General features: G+C 49.9%; 1 protein-coding gene across 1 annotated transcript in view; it reads right to left on the bottom strand.

Annotated features, from left to right (window-relative positions):
* Positions 1–20,043, bottom strand: part of TENM4 (teneurin transmembrane protein 4) — a 385,687-nt gene that overhangs the window by 214,617 nt on the left and 151,027 nt on the right. Inside the window, exons 3-5 of the mRNA XM_065882183.1 lie at positions 19,226–19,481; positions 8,616–8,714; positions 6,989–7,224 (exon numbers count right to left, since the gene is read on the bottom strand). Coding sequence (XP_065738255.1) covers positions 6,989–7,224; positions 8,616–8,714; positions 19,226–19,481 — 591 coding nt within the window. The remainder of the gene's footprint in view (positions 1–6,988; positions 7,225–8,615; positions 8,715–19,225; positions 19,482–20,043) is intronic.

The following is a 20,043-nucleotide window of genomic DNA, read 5'->3' as shown; positions in this document are numbered from 1 at the left end:
CAGCTACCTTGGGGCAGGCTGAGTATTAGCGGCTGAGTATACAGCAGAGAATAAGACATTAGGAGACAGGAGACCACACTCCCAAAGAGGAGGGAAGCCTAAGACCCCTTCTGCCTGGACTGCTGCTCTGCTGAAATCACGTGTGTCTGTGTGCACGGTCAGTGTCAGGGATCTTGAGGGAGCCTGCAAAAGTCTGTGCAAGTCACATTGAGTGCCCAAGTCCACCTCTGTCAACACTGCCCAGATGACTTCAAGAGCCGGTTGACCCAGGCTCTTCCAGACCACGAACTGCAATAATATTCCAACCAGCAATGCTCTCTGGAAGCTGCCTTTTGAAAAGAGGCAATTAAGCTTCACAACATTCTCACTTATAAATTAAGCTCATACCACTTCGAGCAAGGGTTCAGATTTTTTTTCCAATCCACAATCAGCTGCTGGTAGAGGTGAAAAATGTTACCTAGTTTAAAGAAGGAGTCCCTTATGGCTATGGAGCATGTTGGAAAGTTCCCCTGCAGTTACCAAGAGGCTGCTGTAGCACACACTTGGGACTCCACCCTCAACGTCCTGGTTCAATTTCCTATGGGCATCGCTCTACAGAGAGGGAAGGACCTAAGAGGATCACGCACTCCCACCCCATCCTGGGCTGAGATACTGAGGTCCATAACAACCCTCTCCCAAGGCCACCAGCAAGGGACTCCTCCTTTGTCACGTGCCTTGTGTTTTTTCAACATCGTCTCCTTTAACCTGTACAACAGCCTCAAGAAGGAAGTATTCTTCTTCCCGCTTTGCAGATACGGAAACCAAAGCTCAAAAGGGTCACACAGGCGGAGTGGCAGAGCTGAGATTTCCACTGAATCCTGTCTTCTGATCAGAACATCCTGCCGCCTTAGAGAAATCCTAGAGGATGAGCCCCACCCCCCTCCAGGGGGACCTGGACCTGACAATGAAAGAAATAGCTCCCGGGCACTCTTGGGTCTCTGTTTAAATGCAAAGCTCTTCCTGGTTTTTGTACTGTTAACAAGCCTTTTTGGTCTCCTATTCCAAAGGCCTATCTGGCTAGACAGGTGCCTGACGAGTCCTCAAGATACAACTCCGTACTCTTCTGCAGTACTCAGTGTCTGCTTTTCACATAGGGATTCAGAACACGAGGGAAGCTGTCAGTTTTCTCTGGATAGAGGCAACTGGCAGTGAAGCAAAAATCAACTTTTGTCCTAGTTAAAGAAATGACGTGAGTTGTTTTTCGGGTAACGATTCTCCTTGCAGCCGCCTCCCTGGAACAGTGAGACATCCCTACAAATGCTTTCTGACAGGGCCCCCGATTGTTCTGTCAGCTGCCCTTGTGACTAATGCAGGCTGGGAAGCTCACAGGCACTGCCATGAAACGACACTGGCCCAAGTTCTCACTCAAGACTTAGTCTTTTCCATGGGATGCTAAAAGTACTAATAATACTGTCAATAACCACAATAGTATCAAACTTTTACTGAGAGCCAACTCTGTGCCAGGCAATGGGATAGGTGCTTTATGCAAATTATCTTACTGGGACGTCACAAAACCCTGTGAAACGGCCACTATTATCATCCCCATTTTACAGAAAGGTAAACTGAGGCTGAGAGCAGTTAAATAAACTTGCCTAAGGTCAGAAAGCATGTAAGCAGCAGAGCTGAGATTTGAAAAGCAGGCAGCCTTATTCCAGAACCCACACTCTCAACCATGATGCTACCCTCAGTTTCCTCGCCTATAAAATGGGCCTAATCATTCCAGCCACATCCATTATAAGAGCTATAAGGAAAGTGGAAACTGAAGTTCAGAGAAGTTAAGCAACTTGCTCAAGTTTACACAGCCAGCAAGGGACGGAGCCAGGGCCTGAATGGGGTCTTTTGATCCTCCATCATTTGACCTACAGTGTAGTGGCTGAGAGTATGGCCTTTGAAATCCTATGTCATTCACTCGTTGTGTGACCCTGGCAAGTAGTTAATTTCTCTGAGCTTTAGTTTCCTCTTCCAGGAAATACAGAACTGTTACGAGTGTTCAGAGAGATGATACGTGTATAGTAATGGCTTGGATCGATGCTAGGTACATAGTAAAAATTTAGAATACCAGATACAAGGAGGCAAAGTTACAGTATAAGGCTTAAGACTGTGAGCACAAAAGAGAAAAAAAAAAAAAATTAAAAGCACCAGCTCAAGAGGCTGAGTGCACAGTCCTGCCATTTACTGTATGGCAGTGGGTGAGTTACTTAAGCTCACTGGGTCTCCATGTCCTCATCTGTAAACTGGAGATAATAACCCATAGAGTTGCTGGGAGATTTCAATAAGAAAACACAAGCAAAGTGCTTAGAACAGTCAGGGCCATGTCGACAGGGCACAATCAAAGCAAACCGCTCGGGCTTCCCTGGTGGCGCAGTGGTTGAGAGTCTGCCTGCCGATGCAGGGGACACGGGTTCGTGCCCCGGTCTGGGAGGATCCCACATGCCGCGGAGCAGCTGGGCCCGTGAGCCGTGGCCGCTAAGCCTGCACGTTCGGAGCCTGTGCTCCGCAACGGGAGAGGCCACAAAAGTGAGAGGCCACAACAGTGAGAGGCCCGCGTACTGGGAAAAAAAAAAAAGCAAACTGCTCTGATTATTAATGATAAAAAGTGACCCCTGTTATTTTTACTACTCTAAACCACACTGCTTTTTTGGGTGAAAACGTTTTTAAAACAATTAAATGCTATCAAATAAAGCATTATGGCCATGGCTGCACAAGTTTCATGGTTTGACTTACAACTAACTTTCCCCTCACATCATTCTCTCCCCATTTTGTTCTGCAAACAGATTTCTTTTCTTCGGAAAAGCAGAGGCAGGGTATTCAAATGGAGACTAAAAGGACCCGAAAACCCTCATAGGGAGAGTGGGTGACTAAAGCAAGGCACTCACCCCAATGGCAGCCTCTCTGAATGGGTGTCCTTCAGAGGCAAAAATACACATCGTCTCTCAGAAGAGATCTCCCAGGCTCAGTGAGGGTCCTCCCTGGATTCCCAGCCCAGGCCAGAGCAACCCGTAACATCCCAGGGGACCAGAAGACGGCCCAAAGGCAAGGCCCTGGGTCCTGCAGCCTTTGTGGGTGGTAAGTGCTGACTCCAATTTCTCTATCTTCCTATGAAAATAACTGCACACATCTCTACAAATGAAAGGCCACTGGTTGCTTGTTTCCCAATAAACTTTCCAACTAAGAAACTGAATGTTAAGTGGATCTGTCAGGGTTCTGTCCAGACATGACAACCCTGAGCAGACACCAGAGAAAGAACAAATCTTTCCCGCCCTCTGTTTTCCACTCCCCCTCCGCTGGTGGGGTGATGCAATTCTTATCTGGAACTTGATAGGATGTAGAAAATAATTACAAATGAAAAGGTTATTCATAATTTTTAAATGAGCTAATTAGTAAACCCAGTCAGACGTGCTCATTACAGTAATTAATAATTGATTATCCTTGAAATTAAACACAATTTTCATCAAAAATCTAATTAAATATCTGTGCTTTTTGCCTGTTGATGAGTTGGTCTGCTAGCAAAGTCTTTGTTAAGGATAGTCGTGCTCAACAGAGACAATTACTTTGATTTTTAATAATTGATAGTTCCTTACAAGTTAGTCCTCACAGCCTGTGATGATGGCTAAGCAACAAGAGCTCGTCCCTGGCCCCAGCAACTGGAGGAAAGCAAGCGCAAGGCTGCCAACCCAGCCCATGAGGTTAGGTAGGCACTCACCTCGCACCTGCAGTGCATTCACTGCATTAGCTTACTCTTACTCCAGACTCCTAAGCATCCTTCTGAGGTGATGGGTCGTGCCGGTTTTCTAGATGAGAAATCAGAACTCAGAGAGAGAAGTGAGTTGCCCAAGCTGCTCAGTGGCTGAGCTGGGAGTGGAATCCAGGTTCTCAGGCCGGTGTGAGCTCTGCCCCAGCACCTTGCTGAGTTTCCAGGTAACAAAGGGAACACCCCAGGCTTGCCTCTCTGACCTGGTCCTTGGATACAGAATCTAAACTCCTGTTTTAAGTTTTCTATATACATTGGGCTTTGTCAGAAGGATGTATTTATTCTTGGCAAGGACACATTCTCAGTGGACTGACGTCTCCTAACTTGAGAGACGAATTCTCCCAAATCGACCTCACATCTACCCTACCCCCAACCTACACTGTCACCCTCTTAGTTGAAGCCCTCAGCGTCTCCTGACTTGTTTATGCAATAGGGCCTGTTCTTTCTTCCTCCATCCTTACCTTTCTGAGATAAACACCTGACTATGTCCTGCCACTGCTTAAAGCCCTTCAATGGCTCCCTGTTGCCCATCCAGTAAGGTCCTTAGCTTGGCCTCCACGGTGATCTTCATAATCTGACCAAACTCTCCTGCATTAGCTCCAGTCACGTCCCCGACACCCCTCAGATGCTTCAAACACAGAAACCCCTTTTGCCATCACATCATCCTCTTTCGAGACTTTGAAATGTTCCTTGGTTTGAAATTCCTTTCCTTCACGTCTACTTCTGGCTGTGACTTGAAGAGTCAGCTAAAACATCACCTTTCACAGGAAACCACCCCTAGTCCTCCTGGCTGGGGCTGGGTATCCCAATAGCCCCTGAGCTGCCTCAGCCACTTCTAACACTGCTATGTTATCATATCGTATCAATCACTGCTTCTAAGCTACAAACACCTCAAGAGTAGGGAATATATTGTTGGCCCTAGCACGCAGCACAGTGCCTGACTCAAGGTACCTACCCTGTTTCATTTGCTGAATGAAAAAGAAACTTCACAAAATCGTAGATTCTGAGTATCAATGTTGGAAGGAAAAGTAAAGGTTCTCCAGAGAACATGCCCCGTCAATGAATGAATCTTTTTCTTGCTTACATGGTCATAAGCACTATTTGCACCCTTCCTAGGTAGGGAACTCACTACTGTCCACAGTAGCCCCTATCTTTAGATAGCTGATGATGGACGGTGTATTCTTACTAAATGGGAGACGAAGGAGCCCACGGGATGGAAAGCAGGAGAGAGCTCATTTAATCATATAAAGATTGATGCTTTCTTTCTGAACTAGGTTACATAGTACCTAGTATAAACCTTGACTTCAACACAAAACAAGTTGATGTCTATATGTAGTGAACTACTCAACTCTTGATGAACAGTGACACTGCCTGTTCAAAAGTCTATTCATCTATGAAATACAATAACGTCAGTCAAAAGCAAGGGCTGTGCTAGTGGTTGGTGGGGATACAGTATTGGGAGTGCCACAAAGAAACTTCCATGCCAGGTGACAGTGCTTAGAACCCCACAACCCACACCAGTAACCCAATCTACATCAATCATGAACCTCGTGCAGAGCCTGGGTGGGTGCTGACCTTTCCCAGTTTGGCTATTCCTTTTACCCAATGACCCAGGGCAGGGATGGCAAATACGTGGTATGTCATCCATATTCTCCATTCCTGTGACCACAACAGACATCAGTAATCAATCACAGAGACTCTTTTCCATCGAGTCTGAATATAGCCTTGGGATCCTTCTCAACACAGCTTTCTAGGTGGCGACAGCTAATCAATCAGACAGAAGAATAGATAAAACACGTATGCCAACCTGACCCTGATGCCGTGAAATTCTGTAAGCCAATCTTCACAGGGGGAAAAGAGACCCCGTATACCAGGTGAGGCTTATTATACCTCGAGATGTTTAAGGATACCTCCTTGTTTGCAGGGCTATCGTTTTCCTAGTTACTTGTTTTTATTTCATTCAAAGATCTTGAAAGGGAAGTAACCTTACAGCTTACAGCACCCAAACCCCCAACCATGCTTGAACCCCTTCTCCGCATCCCGAACAAGTGGGAGCCAGACCTCTCAAGACAGTTCTTTTCCATCCACAATGACTTTGCCTGTCGCTAAGTTCTTTTTCACAATGGGCAGCACTCAGTCTTCCTTTGGCTTCTGCCAGCTAGTTCCATTTCTATTTATTGGGCTTATACTAAAAGGTTCCCTTTGCCGACAGAATAACCTCAGAATGCCTTAGCGTGGGTTTGAGGCCTTCTCAAGCTGGTCTGACCTACCTTAAATCTTAGAATTATAGAATTGGAAGGCTGGAAAGGACAGAGGGTTAAGCCCACCCCGCTGGGTGCCTTTACTAAGAGGCTGATTGTCATAGAGGCAGCAGACTCTGCACAACATTCCGAGATCTCTTCAGATTAATAGCTTTCCTGGGAGCAGACCGAAGACCAAACACAGGGGTCTGAAGCAGGAAACCAGACTGTGCTGCAAATAAGTCAAAAGAGCGCACAGTGGGAGGCATCGCAAGCGGGGCAGTGGGTCCGGAGGAGTTTCTTACATCACGGACGTGCCCTGGGGTCCGGTAGGAAGGCCGATCAGTGCTGCTCTGGGTCTCTGCGCTCTCTCAGGCAGCTCTAACTGCTCCCTGGGACCCTTTCTGACACTTGACCTTGGCTCCCCACGGATGGCCCTGCCCAACCACCACCTTCGGACATGCCGTCTGGCTTGAGGTCACACACTCTGACCTTTGGCAGTTTGTCTCCAACCCCAGGGCGCCCTGCCTCCTTCCTGCTCCTCGCTATGGCACCGACAGGAGAGGCCAGCCTCCTGTTCAGCTGCCCAACTTGTCATTTCATTTCTAGTGACTCCCATCTATGACACTCACGTCACAGATGACCACGTCAAAAGCCGGTCTCGGTGAGTGCTTTTGCCTGATGCCAGGCCTCCGCCACATGAGAGAGCCGACGCAGAGCTTCCTCCCTGGTATACGTGCAGGAGCACGAGAGAGAGGGCCCTGAGAGCTGACCTGGATAGTCAGGGCAGGGGGAAGGGGGCGGGTGCAGGCCAGGCCAGTGATCCAGGGCTGCGCGGCTCACCCTGCAAGCTCTGACTGCCGTGCTGGCAAGGTGCCTTCATGCCCACAGGTGTCTCGGTCACTGCCCTATGGGCCAAAGGGGACCCAAGGGAAGCTGGGGTGAGGGAGGTGCTTACCCACGAAGTACGCCAGCAGGACGAGCAGCGTGGCCGAGATGGCAACGGCGCTCAGGGCCGCGCATTTCCAGTTACAGTACTTGGAGGGCTTCTTGAGGTTGAAGGCCGGTCGGGAGAAGGTGCTACGGGGCAGGGGTCGGGGCGGAGGTGAGTACACGGTGCTGGACGTCAGAGGGTACCCCGGCGACGTGGTGCAGAAGAGTGGGGAGGTGCCTCCCGGCTTGAAGAGGAAGTGCCTGTGGATGGAGAGAAGCCAGAGGGCGTCAGGGGCTGACGACTCACCAGGAGCCCACACTGACCTGAGGATGCAGGCAGCAGTAGAGGAAGCATGCAGAGGAGCCTGGGGAGAGAGAGAGAGAATCACCACGGAGGAGACAGAGGGACAGAAAAACAGAGAATCACGTACCAGACCATAAAACAGGGCACACGAAGACACGTTTCCACGAAACACGGATGGGACAGCCCTGCCCATGGGGAACCCACCCAAGCCAAGGCGGAAGGTGTTACCAACTGGACAGAAGGCTGAGTGTTGAGATCCTTTTCCTGGGAAGGGATGGGGCTGTGATGCTGTTTCTTGGGGAATAAACTAGATATTTTCTAAAATTATTGCAGTAATTTGGAACGTGTCTAAAATCCTTTTCTGCCCCCTGGAGATTATGAAACCGAAAAATTTCCGTCTCCCTCCAATACATCCTTTGACTTTGTACCGTGGTGGAGGAATAAACTACCAATCGTTTTAAAGGGGGTTTTGGTAGGAGTGGGAACCAAGAAACCACCACTAAGCTCTGCCATGGTCAAGAGCCCCCTAGTGGCTGTTACACAGCCAACGGCAGCAAATGCCTTCTAAGGACTCTCCTCAAAAGCCAGTCTGCTGGGCCTTCCCTGGTGGTCCAGGGGTAAAGAATCTGCCTTACGATGGATGCAGGGGACGTGGGTTCGAGCCCTGGTCGGGGAACTAAGATCCCACGTGTCGCAGGCAAATATAAATAATAAATCTTAAAAAAAAGATACTTCAATTTTAAAAGCCCCTGGTAAAAGCCATGGGAGGGGACAGATGGGCAACTGCAGCCTGGCTACAGTCTTGAGGGCTGCACGGCAAGGTCCGAGCACATGGTTGTGGCCAAACTAAGTGCCAGGAAGTCCTCCACAGCTTGGCTTTAACCATGGCCATGAGAGGACTGGGACACAGCCTGGGAAACCGGGTGCACTGGTTGCACTGCATGCCCCTGAAGTCTTGGGGTCAAAGGTAATACTTAGAGGAATCTTGTACCCTGCTGGGGTGCAAGATGACTCAGGCCACAGAATACATACTCAGGGCCAGCATACACACAATATAGGGCCTGTGCTGCATAAAAGCTGCTACATGAGATGGCTTTCAGAATGGCAGAGGCAGCCAATGAGATGCCAGGAGCGTCATATTAACAGGACTGCTGTTAATATGCCGGGGGACAGTGTATTCCAAGGATAAACTCTTGCAAGCTGAACATGGACTTGGGGATGGGCATGCAACATGGCCTCATCACTTCCCCCAGGAGATCCCAGGGAAAGGTCTCAGAGTCTGCATGCAGTGCAGGAGCCACAGGGAGAGCGCACACACAGACAGGAGAAGCATGGGGATGGCACCTACCCATCACTGTAAGACCCGTCATGGCGGGAGGCGCTGAGAATGTCCATCTCAATGAGGTTGTCCTGCAATGTCCCTAGGAATGGCTGCTTGCCTAGGTTTCTATGCACACATGGAGACATGAATGAAGCAATGAGTCATGCATCAATGAAGGGGGAGAGTAGAGAAACACACAAAGTGGCTGACGGGTGCAGCTGTGCTTGAGACCAACAGGATGCAGTTTCCAGGCAATGGGTCTGTGTGCAAGCCACAGGTGCCCGGGGTCTGCCTGGCCCGGAGCATCTGGAGGGAGTACTCTCCATACAAACCTGTATGTCTGCCAGTTGTGCGCATCAAATCACAGATCTGACTGGTGAAGACTGACTATGGCTCAGGTGCTGAGCTAGGCATGTTATATCCATTTATCTCGTCTTCAAAAGAGGTAGTGCAAGGAAGGCAGTGTCATCCCCATTATACAGACGAGGAAATGGAGATGTGGAGAGGTCCCAGGGCCAGTCAAGGCTACCAGCTAGCAAGGTTCAAAGCAGGAATTTGAGCGCAACTTTATCTGTTCCGAAGCCTGTGCTTTCTCCTCTACTTCACCCTGCCTACATCTGCTTTAACAACAGCCGGCGATGCGTACTTTGCTTGTCCAAAGGAAAAAGACAGACAAGCATTTTGGGCCATTTGCTTCTAAAGCTGTGGTTTTCAAACTTGCGTAAGCACCAGAATCCTCCGGAGAGCTGTGCTTTGCCGAGACCCAGCCCCAGAAATTCGGGGTCAGTGGGTGTTGGGGGCCTGGGGACCGGCATTTCTCACAAGTCCCCAAGCTGTGATGATACTGGAGAGTCAGGGTCCTTTGGCAGTGCAGGGACCTGGGTGACGATTGATTGGTGAGTTTGGCACCCCACAGAGACGGGGGGGAGGCTCTTTTGTCCCTCCACATGCACTGAGGGCAGTGCAACGTTTCGGGATCCAGAATGCAGGTAGACACACTAGCTATTTTAGTCTCAACCGTGCCTGCTAAGTGGCGTCACTCACACATGAGTGCATGGGATCCTGTTTTCTGATATTTCAGGATTGCTGCCACCTCCCTTGAATCATTTCGAAGAAGCCAGTGGGGGATGCAGCCTGCTGTGTGTGCCCAAGCGAACGACTGACTGCAGAAAGCTACCTTTCACGCCCAGCCCTGCCAGGGACCACCCTTCTGACTTTGACCAGGTCGTAAGAACCGGAAAACCTAAATTCAAGTCCCTTTTCTGCCGCTTTCGTGTTGTGTGACTTTGTGTAAACACTTCTTTAACCTCTTCTAATCTTATACTACTTTTTTCATCTGTAAAATGGGGCTAATAATACTAAGCTCACAGGTTGCTATAGGACCAACTGAGGAATGTTGGAAGCTTTTCAAGGGCTAAACAAAGATTACAGAAGTACTAATGCTAACTATAATAGCGACTACCTACCCTACATCCACCATATGCTTTTCACTGTCTAGAGCTCTGCAACTATTATCCAGTGTAAATCTTCCTCTTCACAACAACCTACGAAGTCTCTGCCATCATCTCTGTTTTGCAGGCTGGCACGGCAAGGCTCGGAGAAGTAACATCTCTTAAGGTCCTACTGTACAGTAAACAAGCGGCAGAGCTTGACGGCAGCCTGAGTTTGTCTGACGCCAGAGCTCAGGCCCTCCCTGCCTGTAATCCTGGGTCGCTGCCAAGCCTGTGGCTTTGCCCCTGGCCGGCCTCACAGACCAACGCGAGGGGTTGTAAGTACTACCTCAGAGCACCATTTCGCGGGCACTCCTGGGTACAGGCAACACTGTTTTGCAGCCGGGCCTCTGAGTACCGCTGTGGTGGTGGGGACCTTCCCTTTGAGAGGATCCTGAAGCAGTCTGGGTCCAGCAGCCTGCGTGGCAGGCGGTTCTGACAGCGTTCACTACCCCGGGGCATCCCACAGAGCCTGGGAGTTCCTGCAGGGGAGTCCCTCAGAGTAGTCCCATTTCTGCCCCCAGACAGATGGCCTCCTGATGGGAGGTCTTGTGACACAGTGGGAGGTACACAGGCCCCAGGGTCAGCAGGGTCTGGTTCCATCATGCCCCGGGGCCTCAAGCAGGTGAGTCTGTCTCTCTGATCGTTCATAAGACAGGAGACTCACTCTCGTTAGAAATCCAGATGATACTTCTCCTGAAGTATCACCTGGCTCATGCCACTGCCCTGCTCTCATCCCTCCAATGGCATCACAGGAATAAAACCACAGTCCTTACTGGAGCCCATAAGATCTTGTAAGATCTGACCCACTGCTACCTCTCCAACCTCATTTTCTGTGCTACACTGGCCTCCTCGCTGTTTCTCCAACAGGCTAAGCCTTTGCTGCTACTTGCCTGAATCACGTGCCCCCAAATATCTGTACAGATCAGTCCCTCCCTTCTCACCCTAACTATAAAAGCTCCCACCCTACTCTTTCTAGTCACCCACTGGCCCCCTGCACTGCTTTAGATTTCCACATAGCACTAGACATGCACACACACACACATGTATATACGTATATGTATGTGTGCAAGCGTACGTGTGTGTGTGTGTGTGTGTGTGTGTATGTATATAATACACTTATTGTGCTTTTTCCTAATGCCATTTAGTTTCATGGGTAGAAATCTCAGGTCGTATTCTCTGCCCGTGTGCCCAGAGTCTAGAAGAATACCTGACACATGGAAGCAGGCACTCATATAACATTTGCCGAACACTGCACATGATGAGGTACACAAAGATAAGCGTGCAGACATATCGCTAGCATGCAGCTGGCGTTTAATTGAGGGTAGCACAGGTGATGTTGTATTATTATTTCATCTATTCCCTGCATTTCACGAGGAAATTTTCAGCCTTCTTATAGTCTATACAGCCCAGCCTGAGCAGGCCCTAACTGCACCTGTCCGGGGGCCCCAGGGATGAGTTCTTGCTGCCGCCCTAGGGCCTGAGGGTGGCTGCGTGGCACGCTCGCCAGAATGTGTAGGAGTCTGGCCTACATCGCTAGGTAAGGACTATGCTCTCAGAGAGTCAAATCTATACTTAGGATGCATCAGAAACAAACAAATAAATTCATTCAGGGAAAAAAGACAAAGGATAAAAGATGAAAATGTTAACGGTGGGGATTTTCTACTGTCTGGATCAAGAGTGATTTTAATTTTCAATTTTGTAATTCAAAAGGAAACAGTTATTTAAAAAGAGAGAGCAGACAAGTATCTCCTAAAAGTACAGATCTATTCAAACAAGGGGAGAGGCAATGCAAGAGAACAAAGGGTTTCTAGAGTGATAGAGTACATACGATTTCCTGAAAGAGTGTCCACACCCATGCTAACTTGGATGTTAATCATTTAGCTCACTTGGGAGTTTGGGGTGACATGAGCACTTGCTGAAATGCTGCCTATTCGGATGCTATTATTGCCTTGAAATAGTAAGCCTCATTCTGTACTTTCAAAACTGAGTTCTGGGTCAAATTATTAGGTCTCATTTGACTGCTGAGAAAACCAGGACCCAGAGAGACATGTGTCCTGCCCCTATCCACACAGCAAGTCAGTGGCAGAGCTGGAACAAAAACCCGGGTGTCCAGACTCCCAGTTCAAGGCGCCCTACTAAATTTCCTGTCTATCTCTGCCCCCAACACTCTGGGTTTCTGGTTCTTCTGAAACACAGAAGTGATGAGGATTTCCTGATGGGGAACCTGAGCCGCTGAGCCCTCCTTGGGTCACAGTCCTGCAGGGTCTCCAGCCACTGCTGCTGGGAGCTCAGGTATGGCCACTGGATTCATCTGACCTCATGTTGGTGGGTGTTGTTAACTCATTTTACAGATATGGAAACTGAGGCCCAGATAGGTTAAGTGACAAACTAAGATCACACGGCAGTGGAAAGCTAGAGATGGGACTCAAACTCAGATCTCTCCCGCCTCACAGCCCCAAGCTGCCTGTAAGGAAAGAGTTGCCGCTGGCTTGGAGAAGGAACTGCAGTGTAGTGCTAGACTGCTCTTAAAGCTCTTCTTAGAGAGGGGAGGGGACTGGCTCCCCTCTAAGCCTGAGGGGGGCCCTGGGCCAGTCCCTGAGCTGCCTGAAGCAGGGTTCCATCTCTCTGACCCAGGGCCGGTTGAGCTTGCCTCCCAAGCACCAAATGCATGGCTTTGGGGAAGGAAGTGGCTGGGAAGCTGCAGTGGCCAGTAGTCCTTCCGGGACTGCCGTGTTCAACAGCCCAGCTTCTCACCATGAGCCCACTGTCCTGGACCATGTTTCCACCCCCTAAGCCCTGGGACAGCCACCCGGTAGAGCAGGACAGGCAGGGATCACACCCCACACTCTGCAGACCCCCACCCCTGCCAAGGTGTGCGGGGTGTTAAGAGACTTGGCCAAGACCACACTTAGAGTTAGTTACGGAGCTGGCATGTGAACAAAGGGATGAACAAAGAAACAAAAATGAACCAGGTCTTCCCTGCCAATCTCATGATGTCAGTCTCAATCTGCAAGATGTTGGCAGCTACTCACCCCTACTTCTACCACCCCCAGCCCCCATGCCCACGGGGAAAGTGCAACCTCCTGTTCATGGAACACAAGGTCCTCCACCAGGGACCCCCATTTACTGTCATCTCCACTGGGAAGCCCCTGCAGCTCCCACTTCACCAAACTCTTGGCTCTCTCCAAAAGGCCAAGCTCCCTCCCGGCCTTTGCACAACTGTCCCTCATCTCAGAATTCCTCTCTCCCTGCAGATTCTACTAATGCATGCCCCAAGAGGCTACCTTTAATAATCGGGAAGGCAGTGCTGGACAGTGGTTAGGGGCAGAAGCTCCAGAGTCAGCCGGCCTGGGCACGGCTCCTGGCCCTGCCATCTGCTGACTGTGGCTCCTTAGGCAAGTGACTTAGGCTTTCTGTTCTTCAGATTCTTCACCTCTAAAGCGAGGAGGATAATAAGACTACCTTTCTGTGCAGAAGAGTTAAGATAGCGGTCCTGACGGCTATCCTTCGAAAGGCCTGCTTATAAGGCTGGCCCTTGGCTGGTGTCTGGGAGCTCAGGGTTCAGGAGGGTTCCCACCATCAACCGATAAGAGGGGCTGACTCACTGAGTTTTATTTGTACAAACAATATGGTTTATGCTGAACACCTGCTTTCCTTCTGGGAGTCTGGATTTGGGGTACTTGCCAGGCAGGTGATGTCCGTGTGACCAGCCCCCAGTAAAAACCCTGGGCCCTGAGTCTCTAATGAACTTCCTTGGTTGGGAGCTCATGAGAGCACCCAGTAAGGGCTCTCTGAGTGTTTGTCATTTGAGGCTTCCAAGCCGAGGGAGCCACACCCTCTCCTCTCCTCTCACAGCGTCATCCAGACAGTCCTGTCTCCATTCATTCATCTATGGGTCTGCCTCCCTCCCTAGACCTCCAGCTTCTTATGTGTCAGTGGCTGTATCTTATGTACGTCTGTGACGGAATCACCAATGACAGGGACGACTGTCCTTCCCAGTTCCCTGCGATGCTCAGGGGCTGGCCTGGCACACCAGCAGACACCGTGTGCCATTCTGGGAAGCGCATCAGGGCTGGAGACCACGGGGTAGTCTCCCATCCCTGAGGGTGGGCAGAGCTGTTCCCCAAATTGAGTATGACCACAAAGTGGCCCCTGGCAGCCTTCTGCTCCAGCTTCCCCTTCATCCGACAGGAGCCTGATTGATGCTTTATTAATCAGGCAGTCCCTGCGGAATCAATTACGCGTCTGATGCTGCCGAGTGTGAAAGAAGTGGATCAGGTTTTAGGGGACCCTGAACACACGGCTCCCACCAGAATGGACCACAGATGCACCTGCAGGGCTTAAAGCAATATCACATCGCAGCTCTGGGGAGCACAGGTAGACTCGATCTCCTTGGGGGACTCAGTCACCCTGGGGGAGTGTCAGAGGCACAGCGGGGGCAGAGAAAGGAGTGCGTTAACTAGGCCCTCTCTCTCCTCCGTCCTTCTGCTAGCCTTCCTTTTCCTGCCAGCATGCAACTGAATTCCCCCCTGGTCATTCTGCCAGCTGTTACGGTATTTGCTCAGCTATTTATTTTAGACTCTCAACAGAAACTCAGTGCGACAATTAGGGAAGGGCCTGTGGCTGTTTCTCTGGCATCGGGAGGCCCCCTGTTCTGGTGGTGCTTGGCAAAGCTGTTTAGGACAACGGTCTCAAACAGGCCCTGCTCTCTGGGGCTTCTAGGGCTTTGCTCAGGCTGTGCCTCTCCAGGCCCTCCTTTCCCTCCTGCCTCTCCCTGGGGAAACCTGCTTTTCGACACAGTCACACAGCACCAGGTCCGTTGGGAAGTCTTCTCTGTGCCCCCACTCGAGTCTCAGGTGAGTATATGTATCCATTCATTTGTTCCATCATTCATTCACTCATTCATTTCACCTGTGTGTTACTATCTGTCAAGCCCCCAGCAGGTGGCAAGGCTGTGTTGTGTGCTGGGGATCCCGAGGCAATCAGAACACATTTCCTGTGCTTATCTCTATCCTACTGCAAGAGTCTATTCTCTTAAATGTCTCAGGCACACAGTAGGCACTGCGTGAATATTCACTGGACAACAAGTACTACATGATAAGCGGTTGAGCACTTACGGTGTGCTAAGACATTTGCAGGCATTATTTTATGTAATTGCTCCAACAACCTTATGGGGCAGTATGGTAGATTCAAGGTGGATGAAAATTCTTGGCACTACTCCCTTTGAGAAGTGGGGTCTACTGTCCCTCCCTTGAAGCTGGCTGGCCTGTGACTGCTTTGACCAACAGAATATGGCAAAAGTGACACCGTGCCAGTTCCAGGCCAAGCCGTTTAGCAGGATCAACGGCTTCTTGTCTCAGTGCAGTGGAGCCTTGAGCTGCTGAGGACAAAGTACAGTTCCCTGCAGGGAAGGCCATGTGGAGAGACCCTGAGACCACATCAGAAGGAGAGGGGCCCTACCGAGCCTAGCTTTCCAGCTGTCTCCCCCAAGGTGTCAGGCACGTGAGTGAAGCCATCTTGGATCCTTCAGACCAGACCAGCCAAGAGCCAAATACCACTGATTGACCCCAGTCTATCCCCCGTGGAGCAGAAGACCAGCCCAGCTGAGCTCTTCCTGAACTGCTGATTCACACTGTGAAGTACAGTCAACTGGTGTTTTTTAAACCACTAAGTTTTGGGTAGTCTGTTATGTGGCAATAGATCATCAGAACAGGAATTTGCTAATATTTTCTCCCTTTCAGAGACGAAGACTTATAAGATCTAGGTCCACAGCTAGTGAGCACTGGGGTGGGGGTGGGGGGTCTGAGCATAGGGTGTGTCTGACCCTGAAATCTGTGCTTTGAACAACTCGCTACAGTGAGTGGACCATCACTGATGCCCTCAGAACATCAGGGCCAAACTCACTTCTTCCAAGCAGACAAGGGATAGAACCTGTGATTTCCTCTCAATTCTTCTAGTGAGTAGGAGCTTAATAAATATTTTTGAATGACTTTTTTCTTCACAGGGTTGGTATGGGGAGCAGATATATATGGCAAAAATGGAAACGGCTTTTATAGAATGTATTTTAAGGCCAGGCACTGTGCTGTGTGTTTCTCATACATTTCATTTACTCCCAACCCAACAGGCATGAATTCTTAACCCAATTTACAGATGGTGACATCAAGGTTCAGAGACGTTAAGGAGGCTGTCCAGACGTTAAGGAGGCTGTCCAGCTAGTAAGCACTAAAGTCAAGGTAGGAATCCACATCCATCTGATCTAAAGCCCACATCCTTCCCACCTCACCAAGTTGATCACAATTACTTTTGATTCTATTTGCCAGACTTGACACTGATCCCTCTTAAACTATACCTTGTTAGTTTTGTGCTGTCAACCAGTTGGTATGAAGATCTAGAATTCTGATTGTTTTATCCACTGTATTAGGCACCTCTCCCAGTTTCAGGCTTTTTTTTTTTTTTTTTTTTTTTTTGCGGTACCCGGGCCTCTCACTGTTGTGGCCTCTCCCGTTGTGGAGCACAGGCTCCGGACGCGCAGGCTCAGTGGCCATGGCTCACGGGCCCAGCCGCTCCGCGGCATGTGGGATCTTCCCGGACCTGCATGGGCAGGTGGACTCTCAACCACTGCGCCACCAGGAAAGCCCAGTTTTAGGCTATCTTTAGATGCACAGAACTCTGAGGTCACAGCGGAAACCTTCCTCAAACATTTCATCTGGGTCTTCAAGGACTTTGCTAGACCAAGAAGTGAGGAGGAAGGTGACTCTGGTAGAGAGTCGTGCAAAGAGCATGTGCAAAGGCACAGGGGCATGAAAGGCCTGGGGATTTGATGGAATACTGATAAATACACATATATGTACACTCACATATACACACATATACTGAATATTAAATTTACATAATCATGTTATACATGTGAATGGATTTAGAAAAGCAAGAAAATGTTATATAAACATGAGTATATGCCAACACGTTAACAATGATTACCATTTGGTGGCAGATACGGGTGCCTTTCTTTTCTTGCTTATTTCCATTTCCTAACTGCTCTACAGAACATTCGTTGAATGATAAAGTATAAGAAAAAAGAAAACAAAGTTCCATGTGGTTTGAGCTATGGATGTGGGAGGAGAGAGGGTCAGATAGGCACGTGGGCACTGGCTAACGAGGCAAGAGACTTAAGCTGGGACCACCTTCACGTCTCAAACTAACCATCAGGAGAATGTCCCTGCTTCTGGTCCTTTATCTTCCTTTCCCTTGAAAAACTTGGAGAACCATCTACTTTTTTTTTTTTTTTTTCCCCAAGCCCCAGAATACCCTTTCTAGCAGCAGGGGAAGAAGAAAACAGGACATAGAAAAAGCACAGTGGCCGACAACAAGGAAAGTCAGCCGCAGCTCCATGGCTCAGCACCTCAGGAGACTGGGAGGCTGCAGAAGGGTCGCTCCACCCCGGGACGAGAACCACCTACTTTGATCCTATGTGAGAAAAATGAACATCTAAGCAGAGGGAGTAGCTGCCGTGCTCCATGCAGGGAATCAGAACCATCGATTACTTGCTGGCTTCTTTCAACCAACCATGTGCTGTCATTCAATAAGCACTTTGGAAATAATGGAGATCTAATTAAGCTACTCTGGGTAGGAAGACATACAATTATCTGACTCTGTCCGTGAAGAGAGCAAAGGAGGCGCGCAGGGAAAAGTCACACATGATCTTGAAGACTGTCAACAGAGACATATTAATTAAGAGACTGGGGGCAGGTTGGGCCACATCTGTGAGAAACTTGCTTTTGGAAAAATGATTCTACAGGAGTGAAATGGCACAAAAGGATGTTGATTTTCTCTCACTGGACCCACTAGCTCAGCGTGGGAATATCACCGTCATGTACCAGGCAGAGTCAGATGGGTACGCCTTCCACGTATAGATTAATTTCACTTCCTCAAATGTGGTATGACTTTCGTCCTCTTCCCAGATAAGGAACAGGAGTTTGAGAAAATCTTCATTTCCCACTACTTTGAGAACTACTTTCTCTTTGAGAAAGAGCTTCCAAATGTCCAGCCTGGGACACTTCATCCTCAGTTTAGAGAAAATAGGAAAAGGCTATGTCCCCCAAAGCCAAGAGCGCTTATCTCAGAGTGGTAGGATTATGGGTACATCTACCTTTCGTCTTCATATCTTCCTGCGTTTTCTCCAGTGGGTTTGTATGGTTTTTATAACCTTAAAAAAATCCCTTCTGTTTGGGAAAAATAGTGGCTTAGCAAAAGGAAGGAAGAACAGAGGCTATGAACAGAGGCTGACTGAAATCCCTGAGCTGAAAGAAGCATTCGAGGAGGCTGGAAGAAGGGAGAGGCAGAGGGGTCCAGGCCAGGAGGAGACGGTTGGTGGTGTAGGGAGACAGCACTGCGCCCGGAAGCTAGGCCACCTGGGTTCAAATCTCAGCCGTGCACGGACTGCCTACCCTTCTTGAGTCTCAGCTTCCAAGTCTCTTAAATGGGATCACAATAGTAATACCTATTCTCTAAAGTTGTAGAGGATTCTATCATATCCCACATATGAAAGCCCTTGAAACTAAAACTCAAATGTATCAATTATTTGTAGGGATTATTAGGGCTTTGGGTATAGAAGGGCTAGGCCAGAAGGAGAGGAGAGGAGGTGAGGGGAGATGGCAGCCACCGAGCACCCACTGCAGGCCAGGCAAGTCCATGCCAGGTGGAGGGTGACCAAGTCGCGGTAGGGAAAAGCAGAGGTGTGGGCCCAAATCAAACACTGGGAGCCTGCTCTCTGCCACATGACAGCCCTGCTCACACACATCAGCTCTCATCTACTGTTACAACAGCCTTCTCCAGTGAGCAGCATCCCCGTGGGGTATTAAAGTGAGGCACAAAGGGGGTCAGCAAATTGAGCAAGGTCATACCTTCAGTAAGCAGCAGGTTCGCCCTGAACTTCAGGGCTGCTTGATTCCCAAGCCCCAGCTCTCTCTCCCCTACATCATCCCACCGCCCTCCTCGTATCCCTACGCTGCGGCCCAGACCCCAGCCGCCCGGGCCGGGCCAGGTGGTGGGCACACAGCGGGGTCCCTCCAGAGCCCGAGGGCCTCAGCCCGGCCGTCCCGCGCCCCGCGGCCGTCCCGCGCCCCGCACCTGCCCCGCGCCCCGCACCTGGTCTCCAGCGGGATGTTGCTGTTGAGCAGCCAGTTGTCCTGGGCGTGGGCAGGCTCCTGCGCGCCCCCGGACGCGGGCTCTCCGGAGAGCGAGTGATCCGTGGGGGCCGGGCTTGGGTTGCTCCTCGGAGTGAAGTTGCCCCGGTTCAGGGAGCTAACGGAGGCCGCGTGGTGCTGGTTAGGGGTGTGGGCGTGCGAGAGCGGCAGCGGCGGTGTCCGGAGCCGAGGGTGGTTCTGCAGGCCGCCCGGGGGATCTAGGGCACAAACACGCGCAGTCAGCGGGGCGGGGACGGCCCCACGGGGACCGCGCGGCAGCAGCCGGGCCAGCCGCAGGCACTGACAAACCGGACACGGTCAGGCGGTCAATACACAGGTACCCGACAGGCACTTATTGAGCGCCTGCTCTTCTAGGTGCTGAGATACATCAAGGAGCAAAGCAGACAAAACTCCTGTCCCCACTGAGCTGACATTTTCGTACGAGAGATAATAAGATTAAAAAAAAAAAAAAAAAAAAAAAGACTAGCCTCCCATGTCATCAGCTTCCTGCTGTTTCTTTGGTACTTTTAGGGTATGGCTAGAATCAGTAACTTCAACATCACCTGGGAATTGTTTCGAAATGAAAATTCTTGGGCCCTGCCCCAGAGTTACTGAGCCATGAATCTTGGGTGGAGTCCATTAATCTGATTCCACAAACGCTCCAGGTGATTCAGACGTGTGCTAAAATGTGAGCGTCACCAATTACACACAATGGTACACAGCAAGTGAAAAATACAAGATAAATTAATACACAGTTTACCGAGATGGTGATAAATCTGA

Source organism: Phocoena phocoena, chromosome 8, assembly GCF_963924675.1.
Source record: "Phocoena phocoena chromosome 8, mPhoPho1.1, whole genome shotgun sequence".
Taxonomy (NCBI): Eukaryota; Metazoa; Chordata; class Mammalia; order Artiodactyla; family Phocoenidae; genus Phocoena; species Phocoena phocoena.
This window is presented reverse-complemented; position numbering and strand designations above follow the sequence as displayed.